Source organism: Ascidia mentula, chromosome 4, assembly GCF_947561715.1.
Source record: "Ascidia mentula chromosome 4, kaAscMent1.1, whole genome shotgun sequence".
In the NCBI taxonomy this organism is placed as follows: Eukaryota; Metazoa; Chordata; class Ascidiacea; order Phlebobranchia; family Ascidiidae; genus Ascidia; species Ascidia mentula.
This window is the reverse complement of record NC_138569.1, coordinates 22410370-22432826: the sequence shown is the minus strand read 5'-3', so window position 1 is coordinate 22432826 and position 22457 is coordinate 22410370. Positions and strand designations below refer to the sequence as shown.

Below are 22457 nucleotides of genomic sequence, written 5' to 3'. Positions count from 1 at the left end.
CATCTTGCATGGTCAGTATGTAGAGTCATCTATTGTCGCGAATCAAACAGATATGTTGCAAGATATTTTTTAAGGCGTATATTGACTTTTTTTGTTCGCGAAGAAACTGCGCCATATTCCCAGTCCTCATATATAGACTTGCCACCAGCATCAGAAACTTGACGAAATCTTTTTGTATTTGGCTCAAAACTTCGTAGCGAATATACCAACAGGTCGTCATGAAAAAAGTTCACTGCGATTTTGTATAATTTTGTCACTCCATGGGGTCTGGTGCGCATATGCTTGGGGTTTTGGCTGAAAATTGATTTCGCAATACTTATGACACAACGTTGGGTTCTCACAGAAATAATTAAGGGTTTCCAATATTTTGCTATGGGAAAACCGACGAATTTAGGAGCACCTCCAATATGTTCTGGTGCAGGAAGGGTGTTTGGAGATTAGTTATGCTACCTGGTTCCATGCAGAAAATAAATTTCCTTCATTGCTTTAAAATTTACAGCAAAATATAACTTTCAGTATCTATCATATCCGCCCCGCTGTTATCCAAACTTTAAGATAGGAAGTTGTTTTATTTCTTTCCCATGATGAGCCGCACATAAATTCAAATAAGGCTCGATTGATTTTAGAAGTGTATGTTGGGGGATTACGACACAATTGAAAGTCAATATGCGCATATAATGAAACTCTTGGCTATTGTTATCTTCCCGATTAAGGTTATTCCTCTGGTCTCCCAAAGGTTCATAATTATGTTGGCTTTTTTATAGGGAAGGGAAAAAGGTTTAATTCAATTATTTCCTCATCCTCGTATTTTCTGAGTGGTATTATCACCCGGAGCCCATTGAAGTCCAGTCTGTTGAATGGGTTTTTGTTGGTTTGAGCAATTCGGGCATACGAAAAAGACAGAGAACTTTTCCATATTCACTTTGCAATCAGTTTTTTCACCAAAGTCCTTTAAAATTTGAAAGAATTTTGTGAAATCCGTAACCGAACCTTATGTAAAATGGTATCGTCTGCAAATAAAGATGTTTTGTATTTTTTTATCGTGGAGGCTTTTTCCTTCAAAATCGCCCTATCTGAGCGCTGTTGCTGGACATCCAATGCAGAGCACGAACAAAGTTGGGAGGAATGGGCCTTCCTATGTCAAACTAATGAGAGACAAAGTTGCTATTGGTGACTCCCGCAGATGCATTTTGGTAAAAGCATTTATTTAGATTGACAAATCCGACACCAAATCTGAACGCAGAGAGAGTTGCATGGAAGAATTCATAAACCTAGGTGTCCAAAACTTTGTACATATGTGGAGTCAGTACAGCCACAGAAACACGGTAATGGTCCGTACTCTCAATCATGTCGAACATCAACCGGATATTTGTCCACATATATTGGTGTGGTTGGAAGCCGTGTTGGTCCTTGGATACAACACCGCGTATTCTTGCGTTGACGACTTTTAAGGCTATCTTATAGTCCACGTTTAGCAAAGTTATCGGGCGATAATTTTGGGGCTGTAGAAATCTTGCCTAATTTTAGAAAACCGGGTGATCAGTCCTTCAGTTTGTGACGTGGACATTTTACCAGCCTTAACCATTTACTAGTTTAAATTTCCGTTCTTTTGATATTGGTCAACATTGGCACCTATTTCCACAACGCTGAGCAGAATTTTTTAAATTATGGAAGATTTTCGCATGTCGCCAGTATGCTGATTCGCGAAAAGCGGGTCGTCTTCAATGGGCGATTTGAAGGTCATCCGGCTCCTTAATTTTAAATTTGTTAATTGCATGTTGTAGAGCATTAAATTTCCGTTCTCTTGATATTGGTCAATATTGGCACCTATTTCCACAACGCTGAGCAGAATTATTTGATTTGTGCTAAATCGCAAAAAGAGGAAGTTTTTTTAACTCGCGATTTTTTTTTATTGATATAGCTGCGAAAAGTTTTGTGTAATGTGATTTGAGGTTTGTACGGCTTGCTGAAGACACAATTTTTTGGTAAATGTCTGTTGTACCTTGAAAATATGGCAAATTGGCAAAATCATTCTGCCAGAATTAGGGTGGTCGTGTCGCCGAATGTTTTGATGCGAGCAACGATGGAAGAGGGTGAAGACAGACAGTTACTTGCTGTGATATTCGACGTTAACCCTGTATGGTGGGGGTTGAAATCTTTACAGGGTAAAGCGCAAGTTACGAGATGTTTTGACGCTCTACTGGTTTTCCTCAATTCTTTCCTTATGTTGAAACATGATAACCTCCTTGCCGTGATCGCTAGTCATTCATCTAAAAGGTTCTGACATTTCATGAGTAGTTTTTCCAAAGTTATTTAAGTATGATTAAATCATTTTATTATTTTCAGTGTTTTTCTGTACCCTTCTACAGCAGAAAGTAAAACTTCGACAAACCTTTCCAAGACAGATTGTAGATATGAACACTTTGCAAAAGTTGATGACACAATTGTCAATGACTTTAAGCAACTTATGGCAAGTGGATGTGAAGATCAAGATATTAGACCTGATTCACTCATTGCCGGATCCATGTCCACTGCCATGTGTTGTATCCTTTCAATGTTGTTACAAAATTGCATTCAGTTCGATGACGTTCATAAGCAATATTTTTTACTTTCGTAAATTTCCTAAACTTGTTTCTACAAAGACATACATCGCATAGTACAGGAATCAAAATCTCGCCAAAAATTGAGTGCAAGGATTTTAGTCATCAAGGCGGCTGAAGATGCTGCGTCCCAGTATATGAGCTTCATGAATGTAATTTTTGCAGGTGATTTACTTGTAATACTGAAGTATTCAAATATCCACAGTGCAACAACACAGTGTTTTTGACCTAATTATACAAAGCAAGTGTAATTTTGTGTGCAAATCCAAAATTACTGAAAATATCTGTTGCATTTGTAATGAAATACTGCTAGAACAGTATTTTTAATTGTTTTAGCTCAGAAAGAGCATGTTGTGATTGATTCTTGCATTCTTGGACAAGAATCTGGTCTTCTCCAACAAGCTTGTGACATGACTGGAGGTCTCTACTTGAAGGTGCCTTCACAGGATATGCTGCTGCAATATTTACTGGTAAGCTCAACAAAATTCCAAGAGGTAGTTTGGGGGAAATGTACCATGTGAATCACAACAATATATTTTTTAGACTGCATTTCTCACAGAAGGCGATTTCCGAAAATCAAGTTTAAATTTTTCCAACATCAACAATTCACGTGACGTGGACTATAGAGCCGCTTGCTTCTGTCATCGGAGTCTAGTGGATATTGGCTTTGTGTGTTCTGTTTGTCTTTCAATCTTTTGCCAATTTAGTCCCATTTGTTCAACTTGCGAGACCGCATTTAAACCACCTTCGATGTCGGTGAAAAGTCGTAAAAAAAGGAAAGCCAACTAGCTGGTCTGTCTTCCAATATACAGACACTTCACTTTTAACTGTTGGATTTGGTAATTACAAAACTTAGTAAACCTGCATTTCTCAATAAAACACCACATATTTAACGAATCTACTGAATTTCATTGTCATCTAACAAAAGTCGCTGAACCGCAACACACAAACGGAGAAAATCCACAAAAATATTTCCTTTTTTGAAAAGGGGGGGTGGGCTTAGTTTGTTGGGGAGGGGCGAGCCATAAAAGCCGCCCAACGATCAGTTTTCGAATCACTGAAGATCATCCAGTACTAAAAGTAAGTGCCGTCGGCGCAAGGAAAAAAACACGTCTGTTCAACGCTGGAACTTGACAAGATATGTTAGGTTGGTAACGCAGCGCTCATTGTGTGACGTATGTGCTGTGTGTATTGTTGATGACGCAACGCGCAATGACGTACTCCTGTGGGCGAAATCTACTGGTCGATTCGCGAATAAATTGTACACACTGGGTGGTGGTAGCGAGCAAGTTTGGCAGCGAAAAAGTCGCGAGCATTCGAGAATACTGACAATGCGTCAATGTTACGTATGTTGCATTGTTATTTGCAAACAACCGAACAGGCTTGTGAAACCTATGGTCATTTGTGGGATAATTCAAAATGAAACAAGGTTCATAAAATCTTATTAAACTGAACAAACGTTTTGTTTTTACCGAAACATGTTATCCTGTTCGGTTAAAAATTTGTTTATCTAAAAACTGTTTAAAAAGTTCGCAAGAAAAAACGGCCGAATTCGTTTGAAGAAAAATAGTTTTGCAACATTTCTACATTCGTTACCAGGTATCGTTTCAGGGAAAGCACCTTGCCGCGTGTAAGGGTAGTTGTCACGTCATAAAGTGACAACGTCGATATTTACAACGATAAAAAGCCGGTGGAGGGCGCCAGCGAGCAGAAATAAACGAATCTTTCAACAAGAAAATTTACCAAAGGTGGGAAAACGAGAAGTAAAATTTACAATAAAGAATAAAACAATGAAATAAGAACGAGCGCGGAAAGAATGTGAGACAATGCGTCCAAAGTTCTGGAACTATGCGGGATGACGTAACAAGCGTCGGAAAGGTGAAAAGGTCATTGAAGAAAAAATCAACCTGTCACGAATTGCGGGAAAGTCCCCTGCTACGGCGCAAAACAAAAGAATTTCCGAAGTTTTGGGGAGGGTTCAGCCAATTCACATGGGGTGATATCGAGCGGGCCAGCCGCTTGTGACGTCACAATCTGATATGCGCGCACGGCTTTAGGGGAAGTACCTGGGTATAAACGGCATGTAGTAGTTGAAAGGTCAGTTCGGTTCATGTGTTTCGAAGTTGTGTTTTTGCTTCTCCTCTTCCTGGACCTGCATCATCTTCTGGCGAACCTGAGTAAAAATAAATTGAATCAAACAAACACAAGAGAAGGACTTTGTGAGCCAACACAGAGTGTCGATCCGCAGATTAATTAACAGAAATATTATCGCCTCGGCCCATGCTTCTGGCTTGGATCCAGTTATAGTGACGACACAATAGTGCAGTAAATAAATAAATAACCAACCTCTCTTATCTTCAACTGGAGGCAGCTCTTGGATGGAAAAACATCTGAATGTTTTGCTTGAAAGTCAGAGGTTACCTGGGCTGGGGAACAAAGTTGTACAAAAAGTTAATTTTCATGTTGAGCTTCTCCCATGAGTCGGTAGGGGAATTCCCAACTATGCGCGGGTTTACACAACAATATTTCCACAAAATATACTAACTTTTTGGGTAAAGTCCCTGATCCTCGAACAGCTGAATAACGAGCAGCCTCCTTTGGTCAAGGATCTGACGTAAAGTGCTTCCTTTCGAATCAGGAGGCTCGGAAGTGTCCGATTCCTCTGTGACGTAACACAAAGTGTTTATTCGACAATAAAGTAAAAATACATATTTTTATTCGACCTCTAGAGGGCAGCTCGACAGACAATATTGGTTTCATAGTTCCCGGCATTTATATCTTGGATGATTTTTTTGCCAATCGCTATCTCAGCAGAAGTCTATTGTTTCTAAACCCGCCCCACGGTGGCCCAACCCGCCCCACGGTGGCCCAACCCGGCCCACGGTGGCCCAACCCGACCCACGGTGGCCACACCCTACACACGGTGGCCACACCCGACCCACGGTGGCCACACCCGACCCACTTTACTCACCTCTCCTGGTGACGACTTCCCCGTTATCAAATGTAAAGACGTCCCCCTCGCATCGGGTCGCGGAGGCCAGGTTCGAACTGGAGGTGGCAGCAGAGAGTGGGGTTATGGGGACTTCCCCCGTAGTGGTACTTCCTTTTCGTTTCTGCCTCCGTTTGTGAAGCGGGGAGTTGGGTGTGCCCGGGGAATCTGTGATAAATTATACTTGGTTTGTGAAAAACATATCGCGATATTGTGTGAAGTTCTCTGTATTCAATTGAATGAAGAATTGTGAAGAATGTGGGACTTTGTTAAAACCAACACACAAAGTTTAAGTGTGACGTAACAAACCAGTTGAATTTTTCCGTTTCTTCCGATAACTTTGCAAAACAACATCCGGGGTAGTCGGGAGTTCTTTTGGTGTTCCGGGGGTTGGGATCAGTTCAGGTTTAAACTTGGGAAGTTGGATAAATTTGTCTTTGAAGTTAACTTGGTCTAAAATCCTGCATGAAAACGAGTGAAATTAAACGGAAATCAGCCAGGGTTAACTCACGGAGGCTCAACAACCTGGGTTAAGCATACATCCTTTTTTCCCCAGACTTATAAATCAACGTTAACACCGCGACAGATACACAAAGGCCGTCTTTTGGATAAACCACTGCCGTAATTATTGTAAGATTGTGGGTTACAAACTTTCATGTTGTGACGAAATACAGGAAACATTTTATCTCTTTACGACGATCCCGCTTACGATAATTTGTTTGGTATCGCTGCTGAAAGGTCACGTGGTTTGTTATAAAAGTCCCAAATTTTCAAGTCACACTAATTCCCTCCGACTCGTCCCGGCAAACACCGGAAACCACCGTACCTGTCTCTCCTGTCGTCTTGTTCCTTCATGCTCGCCTTGTTGTCCATAGAAACATCATCTTTGTCGTTTGTTACGTCAATAGGCGGACTGCTCTCTGCTGCACCAAGCGGCATACTACCGCCAGTCCTGAGAGTAAAGAATTTTACACAAAAGTGACCGGAGATGATCAGGACTTCCGGTGTTAAATTATGATGGCAGAACTCATGGGGTCTACGTTCGTATTTTAATAATTCAAGATGCTGGGACAAGATTAGGATTTAACGGGATCGTCTGTACCTCTGAGTGACGTCCATCTCCCCGTCTGAAACCTCGGATGTTGGAAGCATGAGACTTTGTCTTCTTCGCGACGGGAATTTATTCGGAACTGGATGAAGTTTAATCAATCCTCCAGGATCGCGGGATGTTTGCGGAGGAGGATTTAATTCCTTTATACATAAAGATGTTGTTACCATAGTTATGTGTACGTTTTGACCCCTGAATCCTTTTTACCTCTTTCGTTGATGTTTCTTCAACAGCAGATGCAGATAATGATGTTTGTGACGTCATAACACTGGTTGTGAAAGTTGCTTTTTCCTCATTGTTCTGTAACAATAAACATGTTACGAAATGTTCTTGGTTCAACCCAGTGTGAAAGCAAACCATGGATTGTACCTGCTGTGGTTGCGTAGCAACGTAAGACTCGGACAGCACTGGGACAACGGCAACTGATGCACGAACTTTCTGGAATATTCCGTACCGACCCAACACTGCCTCCTGTGGTGCATCTGCGGGTGACTCGAGCGTGACCACGCTGTTTCCGCTCGAATTCACAGTTGCTATGGCAACGGTCTCGGCACCCCTGTTCTTGGTGTTTTGAGTCCCTGCGAAGAAATTAGAGATAATGTAACTTTCTCATCGACACAAGTTTGGCCACTAGGTACAAAACGAATAAACTTCAATGAAAACATTTTTCCCGCGCCCACCTCCTGTCACACTCATGATGTAAGAATGAGAAACCTGTTGCCCTGTCGTCATGGTTACTGGAACTGCCGCCGGGACGGTTTGATCTTGAATGTTGCTAAATCTTGGCACTAGGTGGCGTGGAAGAGTTTGTTCCGCATCAGTGACATGACCAGATGACGTCATAGTGGGTTTGGGTGGGGTCAAATGTGCTTCCTGTTCGAGTGGGGTCGGAACCCCTGGTCTCACATCTCGTAAGGCATTTGAATCAGTTTTGAACGAATAGAAGGGATGGTATTGTCTCGTTGTCGTCATAATCGATTCTTCAGTCGGTATGCGGTTATCAGAGGGGGGCAAAACACTTTTAACTCGGAGTGTCAGGGGCTCGACAGCTCGACTCTGTTCCTGCAGCACTGGCATAGGTGGCAGCATGGGTTGATGCTCTGCCGTTAGGCGAGGGGCAAGGTGGGTTGGTACAGTCACAACATGCTTGGATGCAGGTGGCGACGAACTCTGTCTCATCTGCTGGTGCTGTTGCTTAAGTTTGTTCACAGGGGGAGCGGGCAGCGATTGGGTCACAATGGGTTGTAGAACGCTCGCTTGGGCGAGAAGTTCAACCACTGATGTTGGTTTCCGTGTGTTAAGTTTGCTAATAGAAACAATTTAATGTTAGGCCTGCTTATTACTAAAGTCAATTAACAAGTTGATTATGTTTTGCAATGATCTAATGAATAGATGAACAGAACTGGTTTACCAACAAAATATAAATAGTACAAGAGTTATTTATGTCTGGACAAAACCGTCAACATTACTGTGAGTTCCCAGGTAAGGTTTATTAATATTTCATTTATATCCCGGTATTGCGGTTTGACGTACCCGGCATTAGATGTTGGCCCCACAGGTTCCGCTTCTACATTATCTGTTTTTCCTGCCAAGTTAGTGTGGATTGTTGGCATGTAACCAGCTGTTGAAAATCGTGAACCTGCAACAAAATTATACATTCTTCTAATTTCCCATGTTGGTAAACTGTTTTAAGGCAGTGGAAATAGAAAGCTGGGCTAAGCCAACTTTTCTGACATGGAAAAAAACACAGAACTGGTGAGGTTTGAACTCATGACCTTTGTCATTGTGAGCCATATTAGAGGTCAGCAGTTAAGTGTCATGAGTTTTTTTTTTTCAGTTTTAAATTTAAGCATATTCGCATCAGAAAAATATTTCCAAACATTTCCAAATATTTTCCATCTGCGGTTTGCTGAACATTTTAAATTGGAAAAATAAATGAAGAAATTCACTAACCAGATGTGCTTGGCATTGGTGGAAGGATGTACCTAACTTGTGGCTGGACGACTGGTTTCAAAGAGTTGTTCAACGATGTGGCAGTGTTTGGTGGCGAAGTGTTGACAACACCCCCACTAGAGGGCAGAACAGTGGCAACAGACTGTACAAATAATAAAAATAAAATTTTTAATTCCATTCTAGCAGTAATACCAAATCGCATTGCGTAGAACTCATTTGTCTTCGTTAAAATGATAAACTTTGTAATAAAGTTTGTTCTGGTGAAACAAAATATGAACAAACAAAATATTTCCGAGGTTTTACCAAAAAAACAAAACCTGTTACCAGCTTTAAAAAAATTTAACTAGCAAACATGGTGATGCTTACCGCTTGGTTGATTGAACTTGTCGTTGGCAGTAAGATTGGGATGGTCTGACCACCCGTATGTCCCTGATACATCAGCTGGTTTTGTTTTGTCACAATCACTGACGTAGCAGCAGCACTGCGGTCCGTTTTAAATGTAAATGCAGATAGCGGATTGGCTGAGGAAGGGTTGCTAGGCAACATGAAGGGCTGGTTGCTACTGGTGCCGGTGTTGGATTGGGTTAGGACGTGGTGGGGGAGGCACTGAATCACACCACCAGTGCTACCAACTCCTGTTGCCATGTAAACAGTCTGCTGATTGGTGGAGACAGTCGCATGATGGGAAGTTATGCAAGAAGCTGTGAATATATTCCAAAAATACGAAATAGATGTAGACAGGACCAGATAGAGAGTTGGAAGATTTTTTGTATTAGTTTTTCTTCAAACTAATGACAAACCTGTTTCTGTTGCATTGTGAGTAGTTAAAGCGATGGATAATTTAGCGGATGTTGTGTAGGAGTACGGAGGTACAACAGCCACTCTCTCAGGCCGAGGGGACAAACTCTTGAAAACTTTCCCTGATAAGAAAAATAATTCATGTTGGCAGAATCATTGCATCATGCTTTGTTGTATTCATTGTTACCTTCAAATATGTAAATATTTAAAAAAGTGCAACAAACATAATTTTGATGAAATTAACTGACCTGTTGGTTGGAAAGGACTTAAATCTTTTCTGTCATTGAGTACATTCCCAACAAGCGGGCTTGCAGAAGCATTCAAAGCCTTTATTGGTTTCGGTCGCTTGTAAGTTTGCGAAATGTTTGGCTGAAAAATATAATAAACTCACATTATATGTTTTACTGTAAACGTGGGATCAGGTTACCTGTATGTATGCGTTCTTGGGCAGGAATTTTTGCTGAACAAACGTTCCATGTCTGCCATCAATCTCATCCTCACTGTCTGTTACCACCTGTGATTCAATCTTAAATTTTAAACATCAAAAAAACAGAGGATTTAACCAAAATTACTTTACAACAGACTACACCAGATTTTCACTTATCTTACCCTTTCGCTACATTTGAGATCAATCTCCATTGAGGGATTTCGGGATCTTTCACCAGAGGGCGCTATATCTCTATGCTGCTCCTTGTTTTGTGTCTGTCCATGCCACTGAGCGCCTCCTGGTGGTGCAGCAGGTAGTGGAAACACAGGTGATATAGGGACAGTTAGATTTGAAGAATTGTCTGTGGAAGATGTGTTGATAGTTGACGTTGACAGGAATTGTGGAGCTCCCTGCAAACAACACCTTGTGAACAACACAATTCACAAACATACTCAGTCTCCTTTGGCCGTTAACATGAAAAACAAGCAGTTGTTGGCAACTTTTTTAATCATTTTACATTAAAACACCTGCAGCTAATAATAACTTAAAACAAATGTGTTATACACAAATGCAACATTTACAAATTCCCTTAGCTAACTCACAGTCATAATGTCTGGGGTTCGAATCAATTGTTTTTGTGGAGTTGACGATGTCACGCTTGGTTGGTGCTGGGAGGTTTCCAAAGCAACACAATGATCACCAGGAGGACTTTGTGAGAGTGCAGTGTTGTATTGAGAAGGAACGACTGTGAGGGGGTGGTGGTAACTAAGCAACGTACCTGCATGGATACGGATACATTTCAAACCAACACAACTGTTACGAATATTCTATTGAATTCTAATAATTATTTGAGTATTTGAACACTAGTAACCACACACCAGCAAATTAAACTTTTTATTCAAATATCAAATTAAAGTGAAAGAAGTACACTGAAGTTAATACTAGGTTGTGTTGGTATTTTACCAATCATTTCAAATTTTACCGTCCACTGATGAAGGAATGGTTGATTGTGGGTGGGGCTGGGTTGACTCGACAGATCCGATTGATGATTCCGATGCTTTCCTCACACGAGAGACGCTTCCCGATCGCTTCCGCTCCTTGCTGCACCACTTCCAATCCGGGTGAGCTTTAAAGTGAGCTTCCTTCACCTTAAACACATCCCTCAATGTCACATGAAGGTCACAAACCATCAAATGATACCAGACAACCTATTTATTCAGAGCACCTATTTTGAACAGACTTTCATGCTAAAAAATCACAGAGCTTAAATCGTGAAAATTAAAAATTAAATAGTTTAGGGCGTTAGTGGAAGTAAAACAACTCCACACTTTCAAGTTTGCCTAACATCTATTCCTAGATTCTACCTGAAATGCAAGGTCGTGATATTTCTGTTTCTCAACTGGAGAAAGGGCGTACCACCACTCCCCAAGTATCTTGCTGACAGTCCGGTTGTCCTGGTTCGGATGCTTCTGGTGGACGAGACTTCGATGTCGCTTGCTGAAGATCATGAAAGCATTCATCGGTCGACGAATGTGGTCTTTGCTTTGTTTCTGAATGGACAACAATGAAGCTTTCGATCGTAAACTAGTTCTTTTTTCATATTTTACATAAGTTGCCTTAAAACTGGATGAGACATATGGTTGTGCTTCCACTATTAACAATGAATTTTACCCACATTCAGAATACGAAGCCAATTAAAAAAACTTTTTTACAAAAACTCATTTCTGTACTTTTCTCGGGCTTCTCTGTTCTTTTTCATCAACATCTGAAGTGTGACGTTGTCGTTTCGATGGTGGGGTTCCATCCTCGGTAAAGTGTCCACTATGTGATCCGCTTGGCTCCTCATAAGTTGATGATGTCATCGGATGGTTAGAGGTTGGGGACATGACAAATTCATCCGCGCTGCTCTGATGGTACTCAGGGTAGTGGAAGAACCTGCAGAAGGATGAAAAAAGGAAAATAGACAAATAGAAAACAAATTTTGAACTAAGATATCTTCGGTGACCAGTTGCACTGAAGGTTACACCTGTACCCAACACATTCATCATGCTGGATACATAAATTTTGTTCAAATATAAATGGCAAGTTGTAAAATTGTACACAAACCATTCTATCAACAATCATCAGACTGGTTTTAAACAGGAAAACTTTATTACTGAAAGTGTAATCATTTCTATGTCCTACAGTTGAGATTTTTCTAATCGGATGCCAAAGTATTAACTCACACTTCGTCTTCAGGTTCTGGTTTTAAAGCAGTTGTAGTTGACTCAGCAGTGACCTCATGTGGCAGCAAGGGACGTGAAAGGTTATCCATCTTTCCCCTCTGCAAGCCGGCTTGTTGACCAGTATATGAACTGGGTGCGCCCCTGAAATTTAAAACATACATTTTGCTTCAACAACGTCACCATCCAGGTTTACAACTTGTTGCTTCACAACAGGGGACTCAGCTTTCTGAGTGGAATTAGGGGGGTTACAGGGTTAGGCAATGATGTTTAATGCAATGGCATGTTTGGCAGAATAGCCCCACTGTGCAGGTCCTTACTAGGCAATCACAGCTGACGTATCGCGATCAGGAGGTTTGCAGACTTAGCAGCCCAGACAACGCAACCTACCTGGATCTTTTTCCTGACAAGTCAGAGCAAGATGATTTTTCAAATCAGACTTGTCAGAAAAAAGTGGCTGATCCAGCTAGGCTGCAATGCCTGGGCTGCCAAGCCTGCGAACTTACTGGGATAGGTTGTTTAAGATTTGAAAAAAGGTTAAAAAGTTAAATATCTCAATTCCCACATACCTTTGCTCGTGATGTTGTGATTCATTGCTGGGAGCGTTATTGACCCCCCCTTCTCCCACTTCATGTCCGCTCCACGCCGAAGGTGTTGGTGATGACGTGGACACATAGTTTTGCTGTGTAGTCTGTTCGTTCGGCTGAACTTGTCCGAGGAATGGTAGAAGTTGGTGCCACTGGTAAACTGTATTGCCTCCAAATGATGGCACCACTTCTTCGGAGTCCTTGCAACACAAAATGAAACCATTAACTTAACACACCTTTTCAACCCCCTTAATACACACATATACAAATATCCTTCTAGTGACTTTGTTGATATTCAGTATAGAAGGACGTAAATCACACATATTTTCCAGTTTACTAAAATGCTCAATAACCACAAACCGTATGCTGGGCTGGAGGTTGAGGTGTAACATCTTCAGCAATGGGTGGAGGTGTATGATGTGATGCAATTGTCGGGTTCACTTGTTGTCGTGTCGTCTGCAATGCAAAAAAATTTTGAGGAAACAATTTCTAAATCTGTGTTAGCGCCAATAAAAATTCACTTAAAAATTAAAGAACCTCAATTTGTTTGATTGTCGTTTCAACTTGGATGGGGAGGTTTGAGGGAGGCAAAGTTGGCCGCTGAGCTCCGTACATGGAGGCAAGTTGTTGCAATTGTGGCAACATTACAAGCTGTTGAGGAGCCATAATGGTAGGGGTTGTAGCATCCGATGCTGGTTGTGGAAGCATCACGCAATATGGTACAACTGTGCCATCAGCTTGTGAAAAAAATTGCATGTTTTTAAAATGTGAATAAATTACAATTTAGGCTTTTCCTGAAAAATTTCAGCATCACTTTACATCAAACTAAAACCTTTTCAACATATTCAACAGCCACCCTTAATGTTTTCCCACATATTGTGAAAAATAATGCACACAAAAATCTAGACACAAAATATTGTATTTTTGTTACCTTGTGGAATCATGGCATACTGGATTAAGGGGGGATTTTGATAAACCACTGGAAAACGCTGGTTCTGGTTGGGTAGGAACAATTGTTGGGGGAGGTTTGGGTCAATAGGATTAATTAGAGCAGGTTGAGAACTTCCAGGTGAAACATGGGAAACAGGAAACTGTCCTGCATGTAATGTCGTTGTCTGCGATGTCTGAAGGACGGATGGGATTCCACGATTCTCAGCAGGTCGGGAATGCTCTGCAAACACAACACTGGTTACAAAAAGCTGTTATTACTTCTTGGTAAAGGAAATAGACGGGCATTGACAAGTCAGGACAACATTTACCTAACTGAGCAGCAGCTGACAGCAGAGCATCCACATTTGCTGATGGATTTATTTTCATGATGGAAGTGGGAAACTGCTGTGGGGTCTCCACTTTGAAGCTACCTCCAGGATTCCTTGTTTCCATAGGAACCTGTACTGGAGTTGGTTTTTCTTTTCTTGGCTTGTACGTCTGCCATGTTGAACTGTTTGTCGGTAAATCGCGGTTTGTTTGAAAGTTTGACGACAATTTGCTAGAGTTGATGGGTTTGGAGAGGTCGGTCGGATGCAACTGGCGATCAGCAACTAAAACAATAAACCTCTGGCTTAAAAATTTGTCCAATGTCTGTCCAAGATGATGCTTTGCAACAATTGCATCAACATCCCAACATAAGTTGAATAAATACCTTGTCCTGGAACCACAAATGCCCCGTTGCTGGTTCCAACAGAAGGGGTCGGGCCCATTACAGACGGTGGTGGTTTTGTCCCAAGTTTTGGGGGTGAGAGGACAGTGTTGTGAAGGTTGGAGTGGAATGTGACTGCCGTGGGGCTTGCATGTGTTGATGGGATAACAGGATAAGCAGGGGCACCTGGAGTTGTTGGATTAGGGGTATTCCCTGCAAAACAGTAATCTAGTTTCAAAAATTGAGCACATAAATTAGTAAAGTGGTAATGAAAGTGTAAAAGACCATGGCTAATGATACTTAATTATTTGGGCCAGGAAACATATTTTAATCGAAACAACAGCATGCAATATCTGACCTATACTTTCTACACCGGAGTCAGCATTCTCATTTTTCCGATTTTCACCTTTAGTGGCCCGAGCAGAAGGAGGAACTCGAGCTTTAGGCTGAGAAGTTGGGGTCGAGAACACAAGTTTTTTTGTGCAAGTCGGGCTTGGGTCAATGTCATGTTGTCTGCAATCAATATTTGGATAAACATCTTAAGTGTGGAGTAGGGGGCAAGCTGATTCATTCCACAAACACAAATTAACATCCTACTAACTTCGCAATGTTAGGCTTGGAACAAACAGATTGAAACAATTCAGATATTTGCAAAATCGTATCAACATTAACCGAATTCTATCATAAATAATAAAAATATAAACCTCAAGAACTCCAGATGAAGTATTAGTTAAAAATTGTTATGTTTAATTTTGTCGGATGGTCAGTTATTTGAGAGATGAACTGTGGCAGACAGCATGAAATTATAAACCTCAGTTTTAACAGTCTGGTAATTCTTAAAGTGTTGCCTGTTAACCTTACCTATTTCTTTGAGTGTGTTTATTTGACTTTAGATTTTTATTTTCTTTATTAGTATTTGAATTTATTGCATGAGTGATTTTGTATATGTGGCAACATGCATGAACTGTCACTGATCCTCCTCAGTTGGAGTTAGTGTTTGTTTGTGTTAGAGTTGAATTATCTACTTGTTAGCATGGGTTTGTGTTAATGCTTTATGTTTTGATTCTATTTGAATAAGGTCTAATGTAATGTTATAAACTGTGCACATGTGTGTATTTGTTGACTTCAAGAATAAGATAAGTTTTCATGGTAGGAGTGAATAGAAGAGGATGGCAGATATCAAAGAGCAACTACCTGTAATGGAGAGATGCTGCAACAGGTCTCGGCTTGGGGGAAAGCCAATGTGTAAGATTCCGTGCTTCACTTTCTTCACTTCTGATCACACTGATTGGTGAAAAGTTTCGCGGCACGGTCGGATGGGGAGTTGGCATTTCGTTTAACAATTTTGTGTTGTTTGGTTGCAAGCTGGCTGTACTTGAGCTTGCTGGACCAGAAGAACCTGTAAAATATGGCAACATTCATGATTAAATTATAAAAAAATTAATTTATGTAGGTGTTTTACAAACACATTATTAATGTACAATATACATAAACCGAGAAAATGCATTTTCTGCACATGCAGTAAAATAACACATGAAATATTTCTGTGTGCTTACTTAGTGACACCAACATCCTTGCAGCTTGCTCCTCATCCAATGGTTGAGTCCGCTTACTGGATGCAGTGATCGCAGGAGCACTTCTTCTTGGAGCAACCGGGGAATGCATGGCAGGATGCACAGAGCTTTCAGGGCGTCTCTGCACATATTGACCCGGGGAGCTGTGAACATCCGATGTGTGATGAGGATTGGATGCAGAACGATGACCTCGAGGGGAAGCGATCTGGTGACCCTCCGGAGTTGTGTTTGTGCTCTTGCTCCTCTGTGAAAGATGTCGGGAGCAAAAACCTTTTCTTTGCGACTCCTTCATGCAATCGCCCTTCGAGCAGAGTTTCCTCCACTGTTTTCCTTAAAAAATATATTTTCGCATTTCAAAATTGGTTTACTTGGATAAACAAATCAACACTATATCTTAATACTAAACATGATGGGACATTGAAGAAAACATATTTCATACAAAGTTTTAAATAATTTGGATTAGCATGACATAATATTCAATCACTACAATGTAGGCACTGTTATCTTGTTTAGATCTTGCTTGTTTAACAATGAAATTAAGAATCATTGCTTCAAAATCTCCTGTGTAATGAGACCACATTGGTAAAATTATCTTCCAAGGAACCGATCAATATTGCATAAATACATATTGACATTTGTGAATTAAGTTGACCCCTGATTGAAACCAAACAAAATTCAAGACAAACTTTTCTCAAAATATTTCTCAAACCATTTGTTCAGAATTTGGGCAAACGATATTGTTGTCTTTATTCTAAACAGTTGTTTTGAAAACAATCCAAAGTTATTGTGAGGTAAACAGTCACCATTGTATTTCTTCCTTATTCCATTCCTCAATGTTACGACTTCCCCTTTCTTATACTTCTGCCCACTCATTGTGCTTGGGGTGACGGAACGTGCAGAAGCCCGACTCATGCTACGTTCGCTGGCAGGGGACGTTGGCCGTGAACCAGCTATGGAGCCAGACAAACCTCTGCCCTGTGGCGACATCGAGGGACAACTTCTGCTTGCTGAGCGACTCGTTCTGGGGGTCTGACAAACACAATGAGAGGTTATGAGATAATCAGGGTGGGAACTTCTGAGGTTTTAAATTATAACTCCTCAGATAGTAGTGCGCAATGTTAGATTCAGTTTAGGATTCCGCATATCAATAAAACTGTCAGTAACAGAAAAGAGAGCAACACACAAAGATAAAGAGGCAACAAAACTAGCAGTAAAACACACAAGTTTATATAAATGTGTCAACTACAACTACAACTACCTCAGGTCGTGGGCTCGGGATGCTGACTTCACTTGCACCAGAGCAATGACGTGGTCGATCACCAATCAACTTATCCAAACTATTCAACAAAATTAATTGATCATTTAGATTTTAATTTATTAGGAGCAAGATTAACTAATTTGCTTGTGTTTAAACTGTACACCTTTATACAGGCAAAGTCAAGAAATGTATGTATTTTAGGTAAAAATGGTTCACACTCTGCTTTTGATGTCACTAAAATTAAATGAAACCATTTATTCAATACTATCCCTTGCGGGAACATTTTATATCGTTGGTTAATTTTGTTCCTTGGTCAAAAGTTGTGTCAACTTGCTTGTTAATCCCAATCGGATGTTCAGGTAGTTGTGTTCTTGACGAAGTTGATGGTGGGAATGAGAATCGGACGTCATGTCTGCTTGCATGGTGTCGAACTGGTGTTTGGTGGGCTGGTGCTGGAGTGGTTGCTGTTGACGACTGGTTATTTTCGCTGTCCGACTCTGAAGCTGTGTCTGTCACCTCGTCATCTGAATCTGATTCACTGAAAAATGATGTTCGTAAATTCACACCAGGTGATGGAGGTCAGATGACACATTGCCTGCAGCTAAATCTCCTGTAATCTTCAATAGATTCAACATCACCATTAAACCCAAGCCATCTGCATATTGTAACTTACTGTCTGGGTGGTGGTGAGGGTAGGCCAGGTAACGTCCAAGGTGCAACATCACCCCGCACTCGATCAACAGGAATTGAAACAATCTCACGAGACGATGTCCCCATGTCGGGATCATCGGAATGAATTTGAACTTGGTATGTTTCTTTGTCCGACCTAAAACAAAACATTTTTTCAGTTAGGAGCAGAATTTTTGCAACTGAAACTGTTTCCAATTAATAAAAAGGTGAATTTAGCACAAAATAGTTGAGAACAACAAAATACGAGATTGCAATGTTACTGACATGCAACACACAAAAAAATACAGTTTACAATAACATAATATTTTACTGTATGAAGCTCACAGATATTCCTTGACTGTAGCAACTTTGTACACGGATGAGTTAACCAGAGGTCTGACATAAACCTTCTGCCCGACTCCGATTGGTGGATTTTCACGAATTAGTGGCATATCAGCAATAATCTACAAATGAATGTTTGTCATGAAACTTAACAATCACATCTGGGTGATTAAAACCATTTTCACAAAAATACAAAACTAAAATAATTGAACAACCAAATTTCGCATTTGCACTCACATGCTTTGTCGTCTCAGGGTCCATGAAGTAGTTGATGGTTTTTTCTTTGTCTCCATTGAACAAAACACCAATCTTAAAATTTCAAAAAGTTTACTAAAATTTCTGTTTATAAAAATACATAACTTTCCATCATGAAAGTGTTTGATATGTAATACAGAAAATATTCCAAATCACCATACATTCACTTAATGTCTTTTATATATACACTAAATGAAGCAAATCTGAAGGCTTACTTGGCCATCTGAGCGAACTTTCACAAACTCAGCCAGTCGGTAGGTATCACCTCGACGAGCAAGAACGTTTAAACCGATGCATCGACGAAGATGTGTCTGCATTTGTGTGTATCATATTTATACTGCATTTTATTGATTCATTTTGTGTTAAAAAGCATAAAAAATAAATTAGGTTTAAGTTTGACAAAGGAGTTAAAAGTGCTGGAAAAACATATGTTTTCAAATTTTTGTTTTTTTTTAAATCAAAATTTAAAGAATTACCCATTGATTGGGGTTTTGAAGGGGAGTCCCCATTCCACGCCTACGCCTTCCACTCCCGTCAGCCCCCAAACCCACACTTAGTGAAGAAGAGGACCGTGAAACTGAACCACTAGGTGGTGTTTGGGGAATTGGTCTAAATGGGTTGGCTGTTGACACAAAACGTAGGTAGCTTGAAGTGTTGCTTGAGATGTGTTTAAATATTTTTAAAAGTTTATTGAACAGTTTTAGGTTAAGTTTTTGGCCACGATTTGGTGAGAGATGGACATCAAAGTTATTTTTAAAAAGCAAATGTACGTCAATATTTTTCCTCAATCTTTTGCAAGATTCATCTGAGAACAAATTTGAAGGCAGAAGGCTACACACTTTACTAAGCCAAAATTTAATAAAACTGAACAATGTTGACAGTCAACATTTATCAACCAGCAGAATTTTATTAAAAATACATGTGCTGGAAAATAGAGCAAGGTTTGTTGAATGCAATAAAATATTTTAAACCAACTTGTAGTTAGTTCCAGAGCTGAACCAGAAGAATGTCGTTTTTGGTGGAATTGAGTTGGATGGTAGAGATTGGGAAGCGAGCCATCAGGAAGAGGATGAATTACTGATCCTGAGGAGGAGATTGCCGACATCCTTGGTGGCGTGTGATCACCTGAGGAAAAAGTAGAAAAATCTTGGTTTATGTAAATTTCTGAGTGTAAACACTGCAAAGTTAAATCCAGGAAGCAAATAAAAAATCAATAAATATTTATAATGTCAGTAACTGAGATGAATTATAAAAGTTAAAATTATAAACTCACACTAATGCATTTTAGTGGAAGTTTATTTAAACTCACAATACTGAAAAATGTGCGGCTTGCATTTAAATCAACAAAAACCTATGAAAGATAAACTACTCAATGTTCCAGGGAACATTCTAAAACTGGACGATTACAGCATTCCTAAAACAAATATTTACAGCAAATGTTAACCAATTTCAGCCATTATCAAAAGTGACAATTAGTTTTGTGAATGAAATAAACATTGTCTCCAGTTACATTGCTTGCTTGAAGTGAGCGACTCCACCTCCCCAGATAAACTTGGTTTGACAACTGCATGTTGTTGTGGAGTTAAATGCTGGGCGGTGGTTAAAATCCCCGGTTGGCGGTGAATTACAGGCGTAACAAACCCTTGCTCTGCAAAGTAAAACAGAATTTTACTAAATTGAGCACTTCAAGTTCACTTGCACCCCACAAGAGATAGTTTTGTAAGTTTTTCTTCATAAACTTTTCATTCCAAAAAGTGTAAAAACAACAATATCTTTATTTGGAACATAACTCACTGTTTTGTAAATCTTTAGGACAAACACAAAACTTTGCAAATTAATTTCACATCAGCATCATGGGATAAAATGTTTGTCCTAAAGATTTTTTTTCTCCATAACTGTTTTATGAGTGAATACAAGAGTGAATTGGTGGCACCAACTACTACGTAATCATGAGTATTTTTCTCATCATAGAGAAATTTACCTTGACCAGTTTCTGAATGTACGACCCCCCTTCTCCACTGCATAGAAGGATTTGTTGAAATTGGAACGAATGAAGGGGGTATATTTGACTGTGATGTCATTACTACATAAAAACATTTTATTTTGAAACATTTTTGACACGAGCAAATTTGAATCTTGCTTAAAATAAAGAGTCTATGCTGGTAACCAATTCCCAAACACCCTTTCAAAATTCACTTGCAAATTTTGTGCTTAACATTTAAGAAATATGTCACATACTTGTTTGGCTCCTGGATTGTGGTCGTGAACTGGTGTTGTTGTTGTTACTTTCGTTAACTTTTGTTGGAGCTTGGGAAAATTGTATTATCGACACGGCACTGCTCGGAGAGACGATTACTGAGGGGGTAATAGACAAGTTGGATGAGGGAATCGAAACTGGATCAGCTCTTGGGTTCATTGATGTGGGCAAGGAATTATGGGTAAGAGGACTGCTTCCTTGTCTTGTAAGAAATGAAGCCATAACCTCACCTCACCCGGCATAAAAACGTCAGCAAACTGGGAAGTTAAAAAGGGTTGCACAAAACATAACCCTGGGTTTATTCTATTTTCATCTGAAACAAAACAACGTTTTTAAGTGAACAAAATCTATTCAATCTCCACATCAAACCAAAGTTAACAATTTCAACTTAAACCAAAAGTCCTGTAACTTATTCAAATGAATTTAATCGTTATTTTACCACAAAATTAACCAGACTCAACTTAAAAATAATGTGACACAAATAAGATAATATATTATAAAACCCTATCTCAGTCCATTACTGACAGCAAATACTATAGTATTATCGTTGATTTAGCCGCAGACCTCGCAATCGGTTTGCAACAAAGAAGTTGGTCCAGTTACGCAAAACACACATTACACTTGCGGGTTGCTGGCAACAATTCATCGAGTTCGTCTGTTCGAGAATTGACTCCCCTGTTGTTTCGCGATCACAGCACTACGGAGGAAATCACTGGAGCGTACGAGCCGGTTATTGCGACACAATGGCGAGAAAAAGGCAGGACTACAAATAAACCTAGTGACGTCACAGGCGCAGCAAGAGAACGAAGGCGTTTGCCGCGAAATCTCTTCACTTATTTCAGCAGCAAATTATGTACATGTTGTTTGCTTTGCAGCGTTTTGAAATTACGCAAACGATTCGTTGCCGAAGATGCTGTTCTGGCTTCCATGGCCGCCAAACTTGCTGTGAAATTAACTAGAGAGTTATCATTAAACGTAAGCTCCAGGTGAAACTTTAGCAGAAATTGTCGCCCAATTGCGATTTCACGAAAATAGGGCTGTTATCACATGCCCTTCTGTCCTTGACAACAAAACAAAGTTCCACATCCTGGGGGGCGATATAATGCTGCAAATCACCCTAAACAGGTCGTGGTTAGGTCAGCAATAACACCAAGTTTACAACAAACAAACAAAGCGTCTGGTGTCCCCCTTTTTGAAACGCACTGTGCCAATAAAATATTGGGGAAAATACAACTCTCGGTCACCACCAAGCAGCACAGGCAAAATCGTGTAGTTTTTTTCATGACAAATTCACTTGAAATTGTTGATCATCTACTTTATCAAAAGACAAAGGTATTTCAGGGCAGCTAACCAATATCAAATTTCGTCGGGTCGAAGATTCTCTGGTGTAAAAATGTTTATTTTGCAGATCCAGCATAAGTGGTCAGTGCTTTGAACAAGCATTACTTAAAGCGCTTAGTTGCAAGAATGCAGTCAACTGATGAACCAAACCTACTTATTCCGACACATAACCAACCAAGGCAGGTAACTCTCTGTCAGGTTTTCCTGTAAAAGGGCGTGCGTCGCGACAAGTTTATTTGTCTACGGGATTTACTCCCGACCTAATACGCACAAGCCTACCACGAGTGAAGTGAGCTTGGTGAGGTTGTGTCATACCTCCAACAGACACTTGCCACGAGGGATGTGCGTGACCATTATGTGCCTCGTGTAATTTCAATAAACAACCTCGCCTGCACTGCCTGGCCAAGCACATTTCGTTGCAGCTCCGAAACCTCTAAA

The 22457-nt window shown here is 40.2% G+C and overlaps 2 protein-coding genes across 3 annotated transcripts; one reads left to right on the top strand and one right to left on the bottom strand.

Moving 5' to 3' along the window:
- Nucleotides 1–2071: 2071 nt before the first annotated feature.
- Nucleotides 2072–4683, top strand: LOC145897154 (general transcription factor IIH subunit 3-like). The gene is made up of 5 exons (XM_082985338.1): nucleotides 2072–2277; nucleotides 2347–2543; nucleotides 2643–2765; nucleotides 2937–3070; nucleotides 3144–4683. Exons 1-5 carry the CDS (start codon nucleotides 2072–2074, stop codon nucleotides 3387–3389), a joined length of 906 nt encoding a protein of 301 aa, XP_082841464.1. The 3' UTR covers nucleotides 3390–4683.
- On the bottom strand, nucleotides 4634–20987 carry LOC145897153 (uncharacterized). Of its 2 annotated transcripts, none has more exons than XM_082985335.1 (43): nucleotides 20660–20987; nucleotides 20403–20504; nucleotides 19932–20069; nucleotides 19397–19546; nucleotides 18898–19043; nucleotides 18637–18732; nucleotides 18404–18475; nucleotides 18170–18288; nucleotides 17829–17981; nucleotides 17490–17693; nucleotides 17156–17234; nucleotides 16701–16926; nucleotides 15880–16227; nucleotides 15518–15722; nucleotides 14682–14836; nucleotides 14327–14536; nucleotides 13944–14225; nucleotides 13616–13855; nucleotides 13222–13421; nucleotides 13045–13140; nucleotides 12667–12884; nucleotides 12101–12241; nucleotides 11606–11810; nucleotides 11240–11425; nucleotides 10858–11023; nucleotides 10478–10653; nucleotides 10058–10285; nucleotides 9876–9962; nucleotides 9697–9817; nucleotides 9451–9570; nucleotides 9017–9351; nucleotides 8651–8792; nucleotides 8231–8336; nucleotides 7378–8003; nucleotides 7067–7275; nucleotides 6905–6997; nucleotides 6692–6840; nucleotides 6416–6541; nucleotides 5899–6050; nucleotides 5572–5757; nucleotides 5146–5262; nucleotides 4947–5026; nucleotides 4634–4773 (listed from the first exon to the last, which is right to left on the bottom strand). In XM_082985335.1, the coding sequence occupies exons 1-43, from the start codon at nucleotides 20898–20900 to the stop codon at nucleotides 4699–4701; spliced, it is 7506 nt and encodes a 2501-aa protein (XP_082841461.1). In that variant the 5' UTR covers nucleotides 20901–20987; the 3' UTR covers nucleotides 4634–4698. The 2 variants fall into 2 exon arrangements, with proteins under 2 accessions (XP_082841461.1, XP_082841463.1); XM_082985337.1 differs by having other exon boundaries at nucleotides 14730–14836.
- Between the last annotated feature and the right edge of the window lie 1470 nt (nucleotides 20988–22457).